We start from the raw sequence: 19,876 nt of genomic DNA, 5'->3' as shown, positions 1-19,876 counted from the left end.
ACTCCTTGCTCCTTTACTCCTGAATCCTTAACCTCACTCTTTATTCTACCATTTAAACCCTGCCTCATTACTTCAGCTTAAAACATGTTTTACTTCACAAGTTTGGCTTTTTTCCTGATTCTATTTCTTTTTTTTTTAATTTAAAGAAATTAAAAAAATTAAAGTATGGTTGATTTACAATGTTGTGTTAGTTTCCGCTGTACAGCAAAGTGATTCAGTTATATATATATGTATATATTCTTTTATTTATTTTTTTGGTTGCGCCAGGTCTTAGTTGTGGCAGGCAGGCTCCTTAGTTGCGGCTCACAGGCTCTTTATTTGTGGCATGTGAACTCTTAGTTGCAGCATGCCTGTAGGATCTAGTTTCCTGACCAGGCATCGAACTCCAGCTCCCTGCATTGGGAGTGTGATGTCTTAACCACTGAGCCACCAGGGAAGTCCCTATATATATATTCTTTTTCATATTTTCTATTATGGTTTATTATAGGATATTGAATATAGTTCCCTGTGCTATACAATAGGACCTTGTTGTGTATTCATTCTATATACAATAGTTTGCATCTGCTAGTCCCAAACTCCCAATCCATCCCTCCCTCTTGGCAACCACAAGTCTGTTCTCTATGCCTATGAGTCTGTTTCTGTGTCATAGATAAGTTCATTTGTGTCATATTTTAGCATCCACATATAAGTGATATCAAATGGTATTTGTCTTTTTCTTTATGACTTACTTCACTTAGTATGATAATCTCTAGGTCCATCCATGTAGCTACAAATGGCATTATTTCATTTTTTAAAGGTATATATATATATATACACACACACACACACACACACACACACACACACACACACATACACATGCACACTACATCTTCTTTATCCATTCATCTGTAATGGACATTTAGGTTGTTTCCATGTCTGACTGTATTTCATTCTTTTATCCTTCATTTAGCTCCATACACCTGTCTGCTAGTCTGGTAGTCTTCTTCTTCATCCAACCCCTTCCCGGGCACCTTTCTTTCTGTGTACTAGCCCTGTGGGGAATTTTTATTCCCCTGCATCTTTTTTATCCTGGTTTCTTGATTAAGACTAGAAAGTTTCGGGGTATTGAGGTAATGGAGATAAGAGATGATATGAGGGTGGGGACAATGGATATGGGGGGTAAGGCCCACTTTCGTGGATCCCTGTTTATGCTTACTATGGTGTACTTTCTGCAGCTACTATCCAGTGGGGAAATGAATTCATGGCCTTTCCTCACATTCAGTATTTCTAGCCCACTCTCCCATTCTGTCTACTGTGTTCTGTTACAAAAGCCCTACCATTTAACCCCCAAAATCATCTCTCCCTTGAAATTCTTTGGCTTCCATACATTTTTTCCCCACAAATTCACCTCCTTCTTTTCTACCTGCTCCTCAATTTCTTTGACAACTATGGTAGACAACTTAACTTCTCTCTCCTCTTTCCCCTCAACCATGTTTTGCTCTCCTTTGCCTGATAAGTCTTCTTATATACATTCTCTGTGGACATCTTATTTTGTTCTCATGCCCTCAACTATCACTCATATGTGGATGACTCCCAAATCTGAATCTCCTTCCCTGAACTCTCTCTGAGATTCCATTCCAGAGTTCCAGACTCTGCAATGGCTAGGGGGATCAGAACACAGGACTTCTTCCTAAGCTGGTACTAAAATGTGCTTCCAGGTTTCTTTGTAGCCCCTTTTTTCCTTCTCTTGTTTTTTAAACTCTTCCTTGAACTGTTCCTCAGTTCATTTTGGTTCAGTTTTATATCATCTTGGCTTCCTTTGGCCTGTATTCAAACAAACAAACAAACTAACTAACTAAACTCACTCCAAATACCTGTGCCCTGCCATGTCATTTTATACCAAAAGCTCTCCCTCTCCCGCTTTGTTTTCATCTTCATAAAATTTCCTTTTCAGGGAATTCAAAGGAAACACTTGGCAAGGAAAAGACGTCACTATTTTGTTTTCCTTTAAAGTACTTAACATGCCAAATACCAGATATTTACATTTTAAATGTAAGCCTGTTTGAGGAGCTGTGTGTCTCAGTATGGGAGGAGAGGTGGTGTGGAGTGGTTAGAAATCTGTATCCTAAGGTCTCTAACTTGAGAAGCTGGAAAAATAGCAAATAAAACACTCAGCTCTGGGAGAGGTTGTACTAAGTCACCCACTTCCTTCCCCAAATCATCTGGAATTTCTTTGGGTATTTATCCTGAGAAAGGTATAAGGGAATGGAAAGGACAGAATTTAAGCAAGAACTAAGAAAAACTAGACTCTCAAGACAAAATTTTTTAAAATCATTCTTACACCTCTTTTATATTCCACATTGACAGACTTTTAAAAGCACATTTAAACTACAGATTTCCATGGAAACCAACCAAAGGGATTTTAGAAAGGATAGGCATTGCAGTACCATTTCTATGTGCGTTGATGTCTGATTTTCGTTAGGCCAGCACTGTTTTCCCTCCAAGGTCTTAGTGTTTATTACAGCAACAATTACCTCAGTAACAATTCCTCCAGGATAGTTTTATTTAAAGGTGCCTAACTTATACCTCACCCAACTGCTTTCAAAATCGTTCAGTCCTTCCTGCTGGAAGTTAAACTACCATCTTTATCCCTGCTCTGGTTCTGCACCAGAAGCCTATCTCCGGCAGGACAGTGCCACGAAGGCGTCCTTTTTATGTGATGTGCACGTTGCTGTACACTTTGGCTGCAAAGCAGGAGTTGTGCTTTAAAACCGCCAAGAGCGGGGTGGGTGCCGTGTGCTAAATTATCTGTCTCGCAACTTCCACACGTCAGAAGGATGCTTTCTTCCTTCCTTTAACACTAAAATCAGGCAAAACAAAAACAAAAAGAAACCCGACAGGCTTCAAAACCGTCCGGTCGCCTAGGGAAAGCGCGCCAATCACACAAAGAAAAGGAGGGGGGCTACTGGGATTCAAAATCATTTCCCCGGGACGAACACCTTCCTGGACCTATCGGAGTTAACTGCGCGCTTGGTCGTAGCCAATAGGCACAGTGTTTCTGGCTCAGGTCCTCCCTAAAGACTGATAGACATTTATGTAACCCAATGGAGTAGTGAGATGCTGAAGAATCAACCAATACATTCGGGAGGTGGGTGGAGTGTAGGCCAGGGGGTTGGCGGTGCCGTGTCATGGAGGCTCAGTCTCCGAGCAGCCATTGAAGGGGAAGGAACTGCGGGTGTGTGTATGTGTGTGTGTGTGAGTGCGCGCGCGAGTGTGTGGACAAGAAGGTGGGGGCAGCTGAGTTAGAGTCCCAACTCCTTGGACTCCATTTGCTATTCCCTTCTTTCTCCCCCACACCTATCTGGTGGTGGTGGTGGGCGTTTATATTTGCATTTCTTTTCATTCATTTCCAAATCTTTTAAAATTTTAGGGTTGGGGGTAGTGGGAAAGGCAGGAAAAGGTAAGGGAGGAGAGTAGTAGCAGAAGAGCAGGAGGAGGACATGGAGATGAAGAAGAGGATTAACCTGGAGTTAAGGGACAGAGCCCCGGAGGAGGTGAGATGACTCAGCCCCCTCCCCTTCCTCACCAGACCTGTATTCGGAGGATCGGGTTTCTGGGGGTCCTGGAGGGTGTGTGGGGCGGGGTAATGAATTAACCCCCATCTGGGGGTAGGGCTGGGGGAAAATATTTAATTTTAACTTTTAAATCATTAAAATCTTTTACTTAAAATGGCGAAGGGTTTAAGTTTCTAGGGGCGTTTTTGTGTGTGCTTGGGGGCTAAGCCCCTTCGCCTCTCCTCGAGTCAGACGTCCTGGCCTCGTGGAGGCGGGAAGCGGAGTGTTGGGGGCCGCTCGGCCGCTTCGCTTCTCACGTTCCAGCTCCTTGGGGCCGGCGGCGTGGGCGCGACCCCCCAGTCCCACTCGCCTCTGCCGCAGCCATCGTCGCCTGAGAAGTTAGTCCAACTTTTCTGCAGTGCTGCCAACTCTTTTTTTTGGGCTGGGGGGCGTCTCCGGCCTCGAGTCCCCTGGGCGTTGGACGACGTCGCGCCGGGCGCGGGCTGGGGTCGCTCGCGGAGTCCGCGGACGGCCCACTGCTGGCGGCGCCCACTCCCCCGGGAAGCGGTGCGCGCCGCCCGCCGCCAGGCGGAATCTGGGTCAGCGGCCCGTTCTTCGGCCGCGGGTAAGTTTTGGGACTCGTCGCAGTGGCCGAAGGTGGGGAGAGGACACGAGGCTTTATCCCTTTCGTCCCCCCGCGGTGTAACGAAATTCGGCGTGTCGTAGTGGTGGCTGCAACTCCAATTTTGATCCCTGGAGACGGTTTCACAAAACTCAACAAATGGGTCGTAGAAGTTTCGTGTTTTCAAGATGGGCTCGGCGAAACTAAATGATGCGCTCTCGCTGCTGTCGCCTTAGTTAAAGAGACGGGGTTGGGAGGGGCCACGTGAGGCGGGGTCGTGGTCAACTTTTCGGGGGTCGGGCGGGAGGCGTTTCCGCCTCCTTTTCGCGGGCGCCTCCTCGGCTTCACCCAGCTCTCCCCGCCCGGGGCGGAGGCGCTAGGGGAACGCGGGCTGGGAGGCGACCCCCTTTTTCCTTGGGGAGTCCCCGCCCCTTGTGGGGTTTCCCGTCGGTCGGAGCGGCAGGTCGCGAGAGCGGGGCCCATGGCCAACGAGGAACCTCGCATTTCTGGTCGCAGAGGAAAATGTCTATAGGGTCTTGCTGATTGCGGCCTCTGAAATAAACCCCAGAATTGCAATATAAGGGATATAATTTTTTTCCAGCAGGGGTGGAGGTGGTGCTTGTGCATACCAGCGTGGAGGATGAGTAGGGTCTGTTCGGTGGGCTGTGGCGGCGTGAAGGGTGGGAATCCAAGGTCCTTATGTACTTTTTAAAAAGTCTCTGTTTTGCTGAAATTGGTAGATAGCAGGGAGGAGGAAACAGTCACTACTATCATCCCACAGATAACTTGAAGTTTCCTAGGGCCTAGTCTTTAGGGGCTTAAGGAAAAAACAAACAAAATCAAAGTTAAAATGCTGTCTCAAAGAAGCACACATTTCGAATACTCTTTTATGTCTTGGGTTGGAAAAGTGGGTTTGCCCCTCCTTCCCCATTCTTACACCTATCCTATCCCTAGTAATTTCCTTGCCAGTTTTGGGGAGTGCCGGATGTTGCCTTTTTGCAGCCTCTCCTCCTTCCCCTGTGGTGTAATAACGGTCTTCTATTTGTATAGCCCTTTACAGTTTACAAAGCACTTTTCGTGTTTGTTGTTTCCTCCTTCCGACAGACTTGTAAGGTGGATGGTATTGTTGTAGAATCCAAATTAGCAAAAGGAGTCTCAGGGCAGTGAAGTTACTTACTCAAGTGGAAGAACTGGTTTTCTGACACCAAACCTAGTGTCCCTCTCTCCACTCAGCTAGACTAGGAGTCAGAAGACAAAGTGGAGGCACAGCTCTGCCACATACTGTGACTGACCCTAGGCAGTCATGCTTACCCTCTGGGCCTTGGCTTCCTCCTCTCTAAACAGATTATGATGCCTTCTTTGCTTCCTGAAATAATTATGTCATGTTCAAATAGAGAAGGTAGCATTCCTTGTTGCTAATTTTTATTTCTCAAAATACCTCAAACATATTTTTGCATTGAGAATGGAGAGCCAGGGTTTCCTGCCTCCCTCTTAAGATTAAGTCCATTTAGGCCCACACCGGAAAGTTTTGTTACAGCTCTGACCTAAGAGAGGATCCAGCAACCCCTTCCCAAGACTGGGGAGAAGTCACAAAAATTCTACCAGGGTGGCAGGGAAAAATAGCATTTTGTCAAGGATGTGTTGTCCTGGGTGATATTGTTTCGCCTCGATATTAGAACAAATAACATATGAACGCTGGGCTGTCTCAGAAGGAGCTTTCTAACATTTCTTCATGAAGGGTAACAAGGTATTTTTGAGTTTTGGTGACATTTATCAACCAAAATAAGGGGGTTTAAACTGAAAAAGTGAATAAAACAATTTCCTTTCTTCTCCCTGCTGTTTTAGGACTCACTTAAATCCTTTCTCAGTAGCCTTGGTATCCCCTCATGCATAAATATATGCCCTGATGTTGAGGGTCTTTTTCATGAGGGTCAGAAACAATTTTCACATGGGACCTTTTTCAAAGTCTTATTTTTTATGCAATTAAAATTTTTTTATTAGTGATTTGAAGCAGGCATTGAACTTCTTAGTCCAAGTTTAAATTTAAAAAGTTAACTTATAATGATGACTTAAGACTGTATTTCAATTTGGGGGGAGAATGAAAAGGATCTATATGAGGGAATTGATGGTTTTAATATTCACATTTCCAGAGTGTCAGGACCCAGGTCTTTTGCTAAACAGACTGCAAACTAAAGAATCATTCATATTCTCTCTTATAGGTGACAGAGTTGGTCCTTGATAATTGCCTCTGTGTCAATGGGGAAATTGAGGGCCTGAATGATACTTTTAAAAAACTAGAGTTTCTGAGTATGGCTAATGTGGAACTAAGTTCACTGGCCCGGCTGCCCAGCTTAAATAAACTTCGAAAGGTAAGCTGGCACTAGGCGTGAAAGCATCATGATTTTGATGCCGTGGGCTATTATGTATATTTTTTTCCCAAATGAAACAACCATTCTGCATTTTAATTAGAAGGTTCTAAGTTTCTAGAGGTAGGAAAATGGGGTTTTGTAGGATTTTGAAATCAGCTGTCATATTACTTTTGGAAATTTAAATTGACTAATGAAATCGCTTTATGGCATGAATTTAACATCTACCAAATGTTTTTCTTTGAAACATAAAATCCAACTATTATACAACTGGAACCAAAACTGAGTTAGAAGTCTGTTATATAGAGATTCTAATATTTTATTTGGCAGTCATAGGTGGGATTTTGGAAATTAAAGACTGTGACAGTCCCTTGAAGCCAGAGAGAATGACAATTGTTTTCTTCTTTAAATTGATACATTTGAGAAATCTTTGATGTGTCCTAAGCCTTCACCATTCTTTGTTTTCTCCCCATGTTGAATTTATAGTTGGAACTTAGTGACAATATAATCTCGGGAGGCTTGGAAGTCCTGGCAGAGAAATGTCCAAACCTTACCTACCTCAATTTGAGTGGAAACAAAATCAAAGATCTTAGTACAGTAGAAGCTCTGGTAAGTGGAAAGGTTTGTCTCTGGACTTGCTTTTTTTGGTTGAATTTTTCTGAGATTTGCTTGAATTTTATCTTACTGACTTGTATTTATGTCACTCATTTGAAACTTCTGAATTTCTTATATGTCGTGATCTAGATGATACTGCTTTATTTTCCTTTGGAGTAAAACATTCAGATAAATTTTTTAAAAATAAATTTATTTACTTTACGATTTTATTTTATGTTTTTTGGCTGCGTTGGGTCTTTGTTGCTGCGCGCGGGCTTTCTCTACTTGCGGAGAGCGGGGGCTACTCTTCGTTGTGGTGCGCGGGCTTCATATTGCGGTGGCTTCTCTTGTTACGGAGCACGGACTCTAGGTGCGCGGGTTTCAGTAGTTGTGGGTCGCGGGCTCCAGAGCGCAGGCTCAGTAGTTGTGGCGCATGGGCTTAGTTGCTCCGCGGCATGTGGGATCTTCCCAGACCAGGGCTCGAACCTGTGTCACCTGCATTGGCAGGTGGATTCCTAACCACTGCGCCACCAGGGAAGCCCCAGATAAATTTTTAAATCAGTGAGAAATTTATTTTATCATCAACTTCAGGAGCTGAATATCTGGTTTTAAAATTTCCAGTATTTTCTTAAATTCTATTCCTTTTTCTTTCTTCTTGATTATTTTTATTTGCTCCTTTGTTTCCTGGTATGAGGGAAGGAAAAGGGGATGAAGTGAAACTCTGAAAATTGTTGCTCTGATTTTTTAAAAAAAGCTTGGGAGGAGGTTGAAATTGTTGAAAATAAGCTTGACTGTGGATTTAAACTAACCATGTTATTGTTGTTGCCTATTTAGGCACAGATTCAGTGAACAAAGTATACTGAGTGCATACTATGAGTAAGCCACTAAGCCAGGTGCTAGAGATACAGCAGTTGCCAAAACAAAGTTCCTACTCCCGTGGAGTTTAGGTGCCAGGGCCTCATTAAGAGAATTAGCTGTGCTTGATATAATAACCCTTCATTATAAAATTCTAAAAATCCAAAAATCATTCTCTTGATTTAAAGTTTTATACATGTTCTGGTTCATGAATTAAAAATAAATAACATGAGTTTTTAAATCTTGAATGTAATTTTTAACTTTTTACTTTTCCAGCAAAATCTTAAGAATTTGAAGAGTCTTGACTTGTTTAACTGTGAGATCACAAACCTGGAAGATTATAGAGAAAGTATTTTTGAACTGCTACAGCAAATCACATACTTAGATGGATTTGACCAGGAGGATAATGAAGCACCAGACTCAGAAGAAGAGGATGATGAAGGTAATCATTCTTAATACTCATAAATGTGTCACAGTTATAGCCTCCAGTCTAGCTGGCAGATTAGATTGGGCCTGGGTATTTAGGTGTGGGGAAAAAAAGACGTTAGTAAGACAAAAATTTAAAAACTCATAGCCCTAGTCTTGTATTCATTCAGATTTCTGATAGCTTTGGGGAATTTAATGATTGTTATAATATTAAGCTCCATGAAATTTTATATTTCTGTAAACTTAACCACCACCCAGTAAAAGTGGTAACTTTTAAAATAGTACTAAAAAAAAAAAAAAGAACCATTCATCACATAATTATCCATACAAGTCACAAAGTAGAAACAACCCAAGTGTCTATCAACTGATGAATGAACAAAATGTGATAAATCCATACAATGGAATATTATTCGGCCACAAAAATGATTGAAGTACTGATACATGCTACAGTGTGTGAACCTTGAAAACATTCTGCTAAGTGAAAGAAGCCGTACTCAAGCCACATATTGTATGACACCATTTATATGAAATGCCCAGAAGAGGCAAATTCATAGAGACAGAAAGTAGATTAACGGTTGTCAGGGCTGCAGGAGAGGAGGATGGTGAGTGACTGTTAATGGATATGTTTTTTTTTGGGGGGTGGTGGTGGTGATGGAAATGCTCTAGAGAGTTGAATATACATTTTTGGATAAATGGGTGACTAATAGATCTGATGACAGAAAAGCTGTTGTCAGTAATGGGACACTGTTACTACTGGTTGAAAAGTTTTTCACATGTAAGAAGAATTTGATAGATAAACAGTGTTATAAAATGATGGAATGATGGACAGGCAGATTTTGAAGTGTCCACAAAGTAAAATAAACTTCAGTCCATGTAATGTTTTGATGAAAAATCTATACGTTGGGAAAATTTCAATATTTAGACACCATATTTCTCAAACAGTAAATGGGTTGTTATAAAAGAGAAATCTTAAAAAAAAAAAAAATCACCCTGATATACTTTCTACCCATTGGCTTACGAGTTTGAGGGGCCAAGGCAAAAACATTTGCCTGGACATTTGCTTATCTTTTAAAATATTTTTAAAGATGGAGATGAAGATGATGAAGAGGAAGAGGAAGATGAAGCTGGTCCACCTGAAGGATATGAGGAAGAGGAAGAAGAGGAGGAGGACGAGGATGAGGATGAGGATGAAGATGAAGCAGGCTCAGAACTGGGAGAGGGAGAAGAGGAGGTGGGCCTCTCATACTTAATGAAAGAAGAAATTCAGGTGAATAGACCTTCTTATGTGCACTGAAAATTAACTGTTTAGGCATAGGGTTAAGTAATATAAAAAGTAAGCTGTGTAGAAATCTGAGAGTTGTTTCTAACTTGTGTGTGTGTGCGTGTGCCTATCTTTTTTCCCACTGCCCCTCAGTTCATATTATATCCAGATAATAATAAACCCTATGATTTTACCTCCTAGATAGCTTTCAAATCGGTTCTTCTCTCAGCAGCATGGGACAGTGGAAACATTTTACAAATGTTTCTGAGCCTCAGTTTCTGCATTTATAAAACTGAGATTATACCAACTTCATAGGGTCGTTAAGGATTTAACAAACTAACATGTGTAAAGTATCTAGTTGCTGGCACGTTATAGGCACTCATGAAAACTTTCCCCTAATTATTTCTTGCTTATGCTTTTCTAGTAGTTTTCTAAATGGTCTCTTTGAGAACAGCGTCACCACTTTGTTGTATCCTCCATAGTGCTTGCCTGTGTAGTCTGCATGCAAATGTGATCATATCACTGGCCTGCTTGAAACCCTTTAATGTTTCCCTGTTGCCACCAAGACATACAAGGCCCTTCATTATCTAGCCTCTGCTACCTTCTCTAGCTTCATCTCCCTCAATACCAAATTAAATCATCACACGAAGCTATTAATGCCTTTCTGTCTGTATACACATTGTTTACTCTATCTGAAATGACTTTCTACCCATGCCTTCTGATGAACTTTACTTTCTTTTTTCTCAGGTAAACATAAATATACTAAAGCATGTAAAGTGGACTGATTTTATGTACAACTCCATGAAATTTTATATATGTACATACTTGTGTAACTACCACTCAAATCATGCCTCGTGATTCTTATCTTTAAACAGTCAACTCTGGCGTTGCCTCATTATTGAAGCTTTCTGTAATTTTTAAGAGACAGTCACTCCTTCCTCTGTTACCTTTGAACCTTGATTAGGTGTCTGTTGCCTGTAGACACTTCTGTAAAAACTTGTTTATTTGGCCACTTTCTACTAGATAGCTCCTTCAGGGGAGGGCTGTTCATTTTTCTATCTCAGCATCCAGTACATTGACTGGGACATAGTAGGTTCACAGGAAATCAGTTGACTTGAACAAATGATCTTTAGTCCCTGGGAGTTTAGATAAGTTATTTTCTCCTAATGTTAAATTATTGAGTTTTGTTTTCATAATTCATAATTTAAAGTAATATTTATTAAAAATAACATCTCTTATTTAGAAATTGTATTTTTGTTTGTTCTCCTAATGACTTTTACATTAGTTAGATAGACAGTATCACTAATTAATGATGATGTTTCTCAGATACCATTTTTTTAAAAATTTTATCATTTATTTTATCTATTTATTTTTGGCAGTGTTGGGTCTTCTTTGCTGCGGGCAGGCTTTCTCTAGTTGCGGTGAGCGGGGGCTGCTCTTCGTTGCTGTGCACGGGCTTCTCACTGCGGTGGCTTCTCTCCTTGTGGAGCACGGGCTCTAGGCGTACGGGCTTCAGTAGTTGTGGCACGCGGGCTCAGTAGTTGTGGCTCATGGGCTCTAGAGCACAGGCTCAGTAGTTGTGGCGCTCCGGCTTAGTTGCTCCACGGCATGTGGGATCTTCCCAGACCAGGGATTGAACCCGTGTCCCCTGCATTGGCAGGCGGATTCTCAACCACTGCGCCACCAGGGAAGCCCTCTGATACCATTTTAAATATGAAACTAGTGTAGAAAAAATGGGACTTAAACTTGTTTGGGGCTTTCGTGAGTTAGCTTTACAATAATGAAGAACAGAACTTTTAAGCATTTTAAGTATTCAGGGAGAAAGGCAACCTATTCAGTTTATATCAGCATACAACTTGAATATTTTTCCCCTAAGTTTTAATTTACTTAGTAAAATAATGGACTTGTTATTTTGCAGTTTGACTTTGTTTTGGTTTGTTTTGTTTGTTTGTTTGTTTGTTTGGCTGTGCTGTACTGCTTGCGGGATCTTAGTTCCCTGGCCGGGGATCAAACCCATGCCCTCTGCAATGGAAGCACGGAGTCCTAACCACTGGACCACCAGGGAATTCCCTGCAATTGACTTTTTATTTTCTCTGCCAGTAATTCTTCTTTAAATAGTATTAAGTCATTTAAAAATGACCTTCAGCTAACTGCAAATGTTTATGTTTATCATTCCATTGAGTACTGGGAAATATTAACTAAAAATGATGTGGAGTATAGAGCAAACATCTCTAAGATAATACATACAACATTAAGTCAATGTGGTAGCTGGGACCAGAAGTTTTCAATCATGATGAGATAATTTGGATGTTTTTTAAAATGAAGTCTTGTTTTTATTTTTAAAAATAAATTTATTTATTTTATTTTTATGTATTCTGGCTGCATTGGGTCTTTGTTGCTGCATGCCGGCTTTCTCTAGTTGCGGCGAGCAGGGGCTACTCTTCATTGTGGAGCACAGGCTCTAGAGTGCAGTCTCAGTAGTTGTGGCACATGGGCTTAGTTGCTCCGCGGCATGTGGGATCTTTCTGGACCAGGGCTCAAACCCGTGTCCCCTGCATTAGCAGGCGGATTCTTAACCACTGCGCCACCAGGGAAGCCCGAAGTCTTGTTTTTAGAAGCTAAGAGCCAGAGAAACTTCAGAGACTATAAGACTTAAAAAAGAAATTAGAAGGAAATAGAAATGGTATTTGATTAGCTCTGTTTTGTTTGAGTCTTGTTTCTATTTCAGCTGCTCTTCAGAGGTAAGGAATTAATATGTATAAAGAAGGACTTATGTATGTGTAGTATACTTCATTAAAAATGGAGATGGGGGCTTTAGAAGAATTGGGAATTATGGTGTTCTTGAACTATTCATAGTACAAATGAGGAAACATTTTATTACCCACTAGTTAGGAACTAAGACCATAATCTTTACAGAGCAAGTCTCTGGTAATCTAATAGATGATATATTTTTTTAAAAGGCATAAAAACATGAATTGATTAATCATGTTTTGTTTAAAACAAAATCCAGAGAAGTGATTTGCTTTTTAGACTTGGGCTTTTCTAAATTATCATGAATAAATGTGATTAGTATTTCAAGTGGCTTTTAAAAAATTATAAATATTTAAATACCCTCATTTATCATTCCTTGCAGATTTGAAATGTTTAAAATGTCCTTTTCTTTCTCCTTCTTTTCCTCTCTCTTTCCCCACTCTTCCATCCCCTCTCTCCTCTACCCCTCTTCTCTTCCTTTCTTTTCTTCTTTAAATGTAAGCCCACACATTCTCCTGATTTTTACTATAGTTCCTTAGTTTATTTGCTACCCCATCTATTGCTTATGCTCCTGGCAGCTTGGGTGTTCTGGTATGGAATGTTTTCGTGTTTGAATTGACTGTATAAGAATGATTTCTGATATAAGTGTCATGCAGTTTAGTTTCTCAGGGGCTTTAAGCTAAATGCTGGAAAAATAGGTTCTGTTTAATATTTATAGACACAAATAGAGCTGTGGATACTTTGAAAAGTGTGGGTTGTCCAAGTTTTTCCTAACTACCCAGCAGTTTTTAACATTTGCCATTTAAACTATTTTTAAGGAGGGGTAAACTATTTTGGGGTTGGAGGGGGGACCCTCCAATCAACCCCTAGCTTGATTCCATTTTTTCAAACATATATTAGAACTTAACCATTTGGAACACAACCAAGCACAAGGCGGTAACTGTGAAAGGTATACGTAACAAAAGACATTTTCTTTGTAGGAGAGTATTCAAGCCATTATTCTAATCCTGTTTTCTCTTTTATATTCAGTTCTCTGGTAAGCTTGTTGATCTATTTTCTGAATCCATAGCAGATTAAAATTGAAATAGTAACTAACTGCAAAAGAGAAGGCATAAAAACTATGGAAAGATACAACTCAAAGTAGAGGCCAGGGTCATTTTAAAAAGGAGAAAACCATCTTATATATATTAATAGGCTTTGAGAGAATTGGCATATACTAATTAGTGTACTGCTCATGGTCACAATGGTGACTATGACAATTCAAGAAAAAGATTTGTTAGGTTTAGCATAAAATGGTAGAAGTGTGCAATGTACTTTAGAGATTTTATCCCAGTTGGCTAAATTAAAAAATAAATGGTTATGATGTTTCAAGGCTATGTTTAAATCTTAGCTATCCAGAACAACTCATTCCACAGGGGTTGTAGATCAAGTTTTATTGTGATTTTTATTGACATTTGCTATTTTGATGTGTAGATTTTTAGATGTAGAAGGAACTTAGAGATCTTTCTAGATGAATACTTTCTTTCATTGATTGGAAAACTAAGGTCCAGAGAGATTAAGTGACTTATTCAACATGTGTAGCTGTGTTCAGGCTAAGATTCAGGTGATCCTTCCTCAGTCTATAAAACAGAAGACTGTGTCTTTGAAATAGTCAAAAGTTACTCTGTCCATTAGCCACCGGGCACATTTGTTTATTTAGTTAAAGTAAAATAAAATTAAAACTCAGTTCCTCATTTGCACTGGTCACATTTCAAATGCTCAGGAGCCACCTGTGGCTAGTGGTTGCTGTATTGGACAGCACAGGTACAGAACATTTCCATTGTTGCAGAAAGTTCTTTTGAACGTTGCTGGTCTCAAACATAACTTGTTTTCATGAAGAAACTAGATTTAGTTGGGTTTTTAAAAAAGACCTCTGTAAGTGAGGCAGAAGTTGTCAGAACACAGGATGACCATAGTTTTTGCTCCTATTGGAATGTATTATTATCAAACAGTGAATAGCCCATGTCATGGCTTATTTATTCTCAAACTGAATTTTTTTCTTTTAACTGAAGTATAGTTGATTTACAGTGTTGTGTTAGTTTCTGGTATATAGCAAAGTGATTCAGTTATACATATATATGTATACATATACATATTCTTTTTCATTATGGTTTATTGTGGGATATTGAATATAGTTCCCTGTGCTATACAGTAAGACCTTGTTGTTTATCTATTTTATATATAGTAGTTTGTATCTGCTAATCCCAAACTCCTAATTTATCCCTCCCCCACCCCCTCTCCCCTTTGGTAACCGTAAGTTTGTTTTCTATGTCTGTGAGTCTATTTCTGTTTCGAAAATAAGTTCATTTGCATCATATTCAAACTGAATATTTGAATCTCAAGGATGAAGAAGATGATGATGACTATGTTGAAGAAGGGGAAGAAGAAGAAGAAGAGGGTGAGTTACATTAGCCATTCAAAAATCCTAAAAAGCTATTATTCATGGATTTTAAAGAATGAGTCTATAATTCAAATTATCACTGATCTCTTTGATGTTGGTAACATATAATAGAATTCCTTGAAAGGTGTAAAACCTTTTTTTTTTTTTTGGTGTAAAACCTTTTTTAAAGAGGAGTTTTCTCAGGGTATTCATTAATTCCATTTAAAAGAAAAAAAACAGCTTGTAACATTTATTTTCTAAACAGGAATGAAGAGATAATGGAACCATAAGCTCAATTTATTATTTTCTTAGGGCCTTTCATTTTGGAGGGGGTGAAACTTTATTTATAAGAGAAGAACAGTTGAACTCCAGATAATGCCCGTTTTAGATTTGCTCTCTGCTTCTCTTTACCTAGGCCTTTCAAGAAATTTAAAAATTCACTAACAATTCCAATGATGTCAAGCCCTTGGTTTTTTGATCTGTACTTCATGATTTGGCCACAAGGGTGCATAGCAAGCTGTCATTATTTATGGATTTCTAAGTCTATTAAGGCGCATAGCAAGCTGTCATTATTTATGGATTTCTAAGTCTATTAAGGCTGTTTCAATACTGAAATTGAAAGTAATGCAGAGGAGAAACTTAACCTATAATTTTCATACGCCATTAACTTTTCACTAAGATTCAAAATTCTGTAGCTTAACAAATATTCATTTGTTAAAATTAAGTATTTTACAGTTTTCCTTTTACTCTTTCAGAAGAAGAAGGTCTTCGAGGGGAAAAGAGGAAACGAGATGCTGAAGATGATGGAGAGGAAGAAGATGACTAGATCATTCTAAGACCAGATTCCCTAATGTTCCTGGGTGTGCAATAGAGTGATCACATCTTCTTTGTTTCTTCATGTACGATAGCTATCCCTACAGAAGATAATGTGTAACTTTTTATAGGAAAAGTGTGGTTTTACTATTTTTGCCTTACCATTCCAAATAAGATTAACTAGTCTGTTAATGATCATATTGTATGTAGAGACAAATTTTCATTGACCCCGTTGTGAAATTCCCTAGCAATTTATTTAGAATCTTAATTTTTCTAATTAAAGTTCACTGTGTTAGTCATTTTTAGTATAATTAAAACATGATTGCTTTTACACAGGCGTAATATGGTGCATTTCATTCATAGGATTTTAAAGTTATTTATAAATTAACTGAAATCACAGTTGGCTGGAATCTGGAATGAAAATAGTCTCTTGAATGATAAGTTGGTTATTTTTTTAGGGGCAACCCAGAGATCTTTAGTTTGAAGGCAGTGACTTTTTTTTTTTGGCTGAGGGTATTTGGGTGCTTTTTTGTCACATGAGTAGCTTGGAAAGTAGGAGCAGAATAGTAAAGGTTCTATTCAACAATATAGTTCATGGCTTTTGTGAAGGCTTCTAAAACCTTTTAAGCCAGGTGACTAAGAAGATTTTAGTTTCCAAGGAAAAATTGCTTATACTGATTTCAGAGACATGTAGGAGAGCCCTTTCTTCAAGTCGAAGATCATGACCTGCCAACGGTTGTTATTTTGTTTTGTTTTAAGTGTGCATTCTTTGTTTTCCTCTCAGTGATTCTTTTATGATCACCTTCCTTTCTTGTTTCACTCCCCTCTTCTCAAAAAAGAGTTGGGAAACTTATGGACACCCAAGATGACTTTGTCTTATACCTCAACCACCTTTTCAGACCTGTCTTAGCTTTAAACAAGCTAAGTGAAAGAAATTGAGTATTTTCTGAAATAGGAATATTATTATCAATACAGTTTTATGCAACAGACTCTGCTTACTGTAAATCTCTTTCTTGACAAGATGTACAGACTGTATTAGGAGGATGAAGAAAGAAAAGAAGCAGAGGAGGCTCTTGGAAGCAGCATGTGTGTTCCTCAAAAGTCAGAACAATTGCCTGTTGATAATTAATGAGACATTCAAATCAGATTAGCTTCCCAAGTGATTTAGATACCACTCTGCAAAGTACTTCTAATTTTCCTGAGTAGAACCTTTAATTATTCTTTCTATAGTTTTAAAGCATTACCAGATATAGCATTTAATTGAAATATACTGGACAGTTGGAAAAATATTTGAAACTAAATCAATATTAAAATTAAGATTTGGTTTCAGGTGGATGTCCATTAAAAATAGAAAAATATTTGGGATAACTGTGAGTGTGTGTTTCCTTATACAGCTACTAAATATAATATTATGAGTAGGCAAGTACATCCCCTTTTTTTGTTGTGGAGGCTCCATGTTCAAGGCAATTGCTTTCTTAATCTTGGCTATCTAAAAATTTTTTCCCCTTTGTTTTGAATATTTGTAAGTTTTTAAAAAGTTAGTATCAGCAAATTAATTGAAGTTACACTTTCGTACTGGGACACATTTAAATTACTGAATATAGTATTGCGTCTTTTTTGGTTTAAAATGTATGACTTGGGGATTTAAAGTAAAAAATGAAGTTATTTGTGGATAAACTAAAAAATTTGCATAACTGACTGAAATAAAACTGTTGGGATAAGTTTAGTGGGGGGATTGGAATCTCCAAAAGGCTAACATTTTACTCCTTTTTAACAATTATAATGCCCTGTTTTAGTCCGTTAAGGGTTCTCATTGCATAGTATGCCAGATTATAAAATACTTATTTTAAAAGTTAAATCTATATATTGACTTTCTTATCAATCATCTTATTGTGCAATCAAAATGAGAGTTCTTTGGTTTGAAAACAACACTTAGAGCCTCCAAAAAACTTTTTAAGACTTACTTAGCTTTGTGGGTGGTATTTTCATGCAAATAAGTAAGGGTGGGTTTTATATTTTGTAGAAGTTTTTGGTCCTATTTTAATGCTCTTTGTATGGCAGTATGTATATAGTGTGTTGAATTCCTTGAAACCCTCCTTAAAAACTTTGAAGTTAATACTTTTGTGCAACTGTGTTTTGAATAAAGCCATGACAGTGTTAAAAACAAAAAAATGCAGTACTCCTCATTATTCTTTTATTATTTCTGACTGTTCCGTGTTTTTTTTTCTGTGACTGCTGTAACTTAAAGTTTTTGAAACCGAATTGCTTCAAATAAATTGAAGATTTGTTGTTAATGATTAGTTTCACTGTATGACATTCATTTTTTGAACACCACCATTGGGGGCTTTGAAGGTCTTTTTAGAAACAGAATCAGCTTGAAAGTTAACATTCAAACGCTTGGATGTGATATGAGGTACTACAATGTAATAGTTTAACTCATCAGCTTACTAACTTTTTTTCCAAAGAGCAGAAAAAATTGATTTTCCTTTTTGAGTTGCAGATTGAGCCAGTACTTTTTGTATTTTGATTTGAAGTAGTAACTTATTACCTACAGTTGAAGTAACTATATCTATAGTTAACTAAAGTGATTATAAACCTCTTGTACACCAAATAGTTTTCTAAAATGAGTGCAAAGTCTCCATTAATACTGTATAATGTTTACCTTCAGAGTCCTTAGGTAATGTAAGTATAAATAATTCTTGCATGTTAACCTTGAGTAAATCCAACCTGATTCAAACATTTTTTTCTGCTCTCATTTTGGCTTTCCTGTGATAAGTGATTTTTAAAATGTTTCATTTGTAGACAACTCGAATCTATTTTATAAAGTCAAGGCATAAGTGTAATGTTAAGTAATGTTTTCATGATTGCTTTACAGTTTAATATCGAAAAGGTATTTTAATTATGGAATTCTGCTTCCTGACAGATGGAAAATATTGAAGTATATTTCAACTGCAGGAATTATTTATTGAAATTAGTATGGTATTTTTTGGTTTTATGGCTTAAAATATTCAAAGCCTTTCCCCTCTTGGTTAAAGAAGATGGTAGAAATACACTAAAAGTTTTTGGTGGAGGTGTTAGGCAAAGAAGCAATTCTGTGACAGATTGTGAAGGTAAAGAAGCAATTCTGTGACAGATTGTGATTCAAAAATACTTTTAAGTATTGTTTATTCCTTGTTCTATATTTTAAAGAGAGGCTTTGGAACACGTGACATTTATTCTCCCTGTTGCTGAAAATTTCCCCTCTGTTGTTCCTAGTACTGGATGCAATGATATTCTGCAGCTGTTGCTTAATAATAGCATTCTACTACTGTATTCCTTCTTCATGTACTAATCAGCCTAAGATTTGAGAACCAGGCTTGGGTAATTTGGCCTGAGGCAGCTACTTGTGTTACTACTGGTCTAATGAAGAGCCCTAACTTGAAGGAGAACAGATTCTACCACAAAATGGAAATTACAAAATGATTTCCAGGAGAATCTTTAAAAAGGCTTTATATATTGGTAAAATACTTTTATACAAATCTAGCCACTTTTTTGGGTGGTAAGACCCTGAAGCAGGGTTATCCCATGACAGCAGTTCTGCTTGAGTAGGAATCAGAAGCAAGTATGACTTTCAATGTTATGAATATTTACAAATAATTTAGATTTTTGTTGAGGCATCATTTGTACCTGGTTACTTATAAAATGGACACATCCACATTACTTGTCAATACTGACGCCACCAAACAGGCACACAACACTGGTGAAAACAACTCATTCTAGCTGTTCAAGAAGTGACTTTGTAAACAGTTCCCTATTTTCTCTGATTCTCCTATTAAATACTCAGACGGCACCATCTTGCAGATGAAGGCCATGACCTGTGCCCTCCACTTTAGTTGTAACTTTTCCTGGTTAGACTCGCTCCACAGCTCCAGAATTAACTCACAGAGGCTATTGGGTTTCTCCACTGGAAGGCATTTTCTCCCACAGTCATCTTCTTTTGGCACCAAGAGGCCAGTAGCAGTGTACTCAATGGAGCTCAATGTCATTTATATAGACAGCTGTGTCTGAGGAATACTAGGGTTGGTAGAAGAATCTATAAGTATCATGGAAGGAACTGAAGTTGGAGCAACTATATTTCTTAAGAACCAATGACAGCAGCAACAGAGGAAGCTAGTGTCTGCAAGGGAAGCAGCAATTACCATCACGCTGCAACTCTAGCAGAAAAGCCAGTGCAGGTTCAGAGCTTTTAGCTGT

At 38.6% G+C, this 19,876-nt stretch overlaps 1 protein-coding gene across 3 annotated transcripts; it reads left to right on the top strand.

The window, feature by feature from the left end:
* The first annotated feature begins 3,150 nt into the window (after positions 1 to 3,150).
* ANP32E (acidic nuclear phosphoprotein 32 family member E) lies at positions 3,151 to 17,937 on the top strand. Of its 3 annotated transcripts, none has more exons than XM_067727620.1 (7): positions 3,155 to 3,536; positions 6,378 to 6,527; positions 7,011 to 7,133; positions 8,250 to 8,415; positions 9,485 to 9,666; positions 14,794 to 14,848; positions 15,586 to 17,937. In XM_067727620.1, the coding sequence occupies exons 1-7, from the start codon at positions 3,483 to 3,485 to the stop codon at positions 15,654 to 15,656; spliced, it is 801 nt and encodes a 266-aa protein (XP_067583721.1). In that variant the 5' UTR covers positions 3,155 to 3,482; the 3' UTR covers positions 15,657 to 17,937. The 3 variants fall into 3 exon arrangements, with proteins under 3 accessions (XP_067583723.1, XP_067583721.1, XP_067583722.1); XM_067727621.1 differs by lacking the exon at positions 3,155 to 3,536 and adding an exon at positions 4,142 to 4,161; XM_067727622.1 differs by lacking the exon at positions 6,378 to 6,527 and having other exon boundaries at positions 3,151 to 3,536.
* Positions 17,938 to 19,876: the final 1,939 nt, after the last annotated feature.

Source organism: Pseudorca crassidens, chromosome 2 (genome assembly GCF_039906515.1).
Source record: "Pseudorca crassidens isolate mPseCra1 chromosome 2, mPseCra1.hap1, whole genome shotgun sequence".
In the NCBI taxonomy this organism is placed as follows: Eukaryota; Metazoa; Chordata; class Mammalia; order Artiodactyla; family Delphinidae; genus Pseudorca; species Pseudorca crassidens.
Note: the sequence above shows the minus strand (reverse complement) of the source record. Positions and strands in the feature narration are given on the sequence as shown.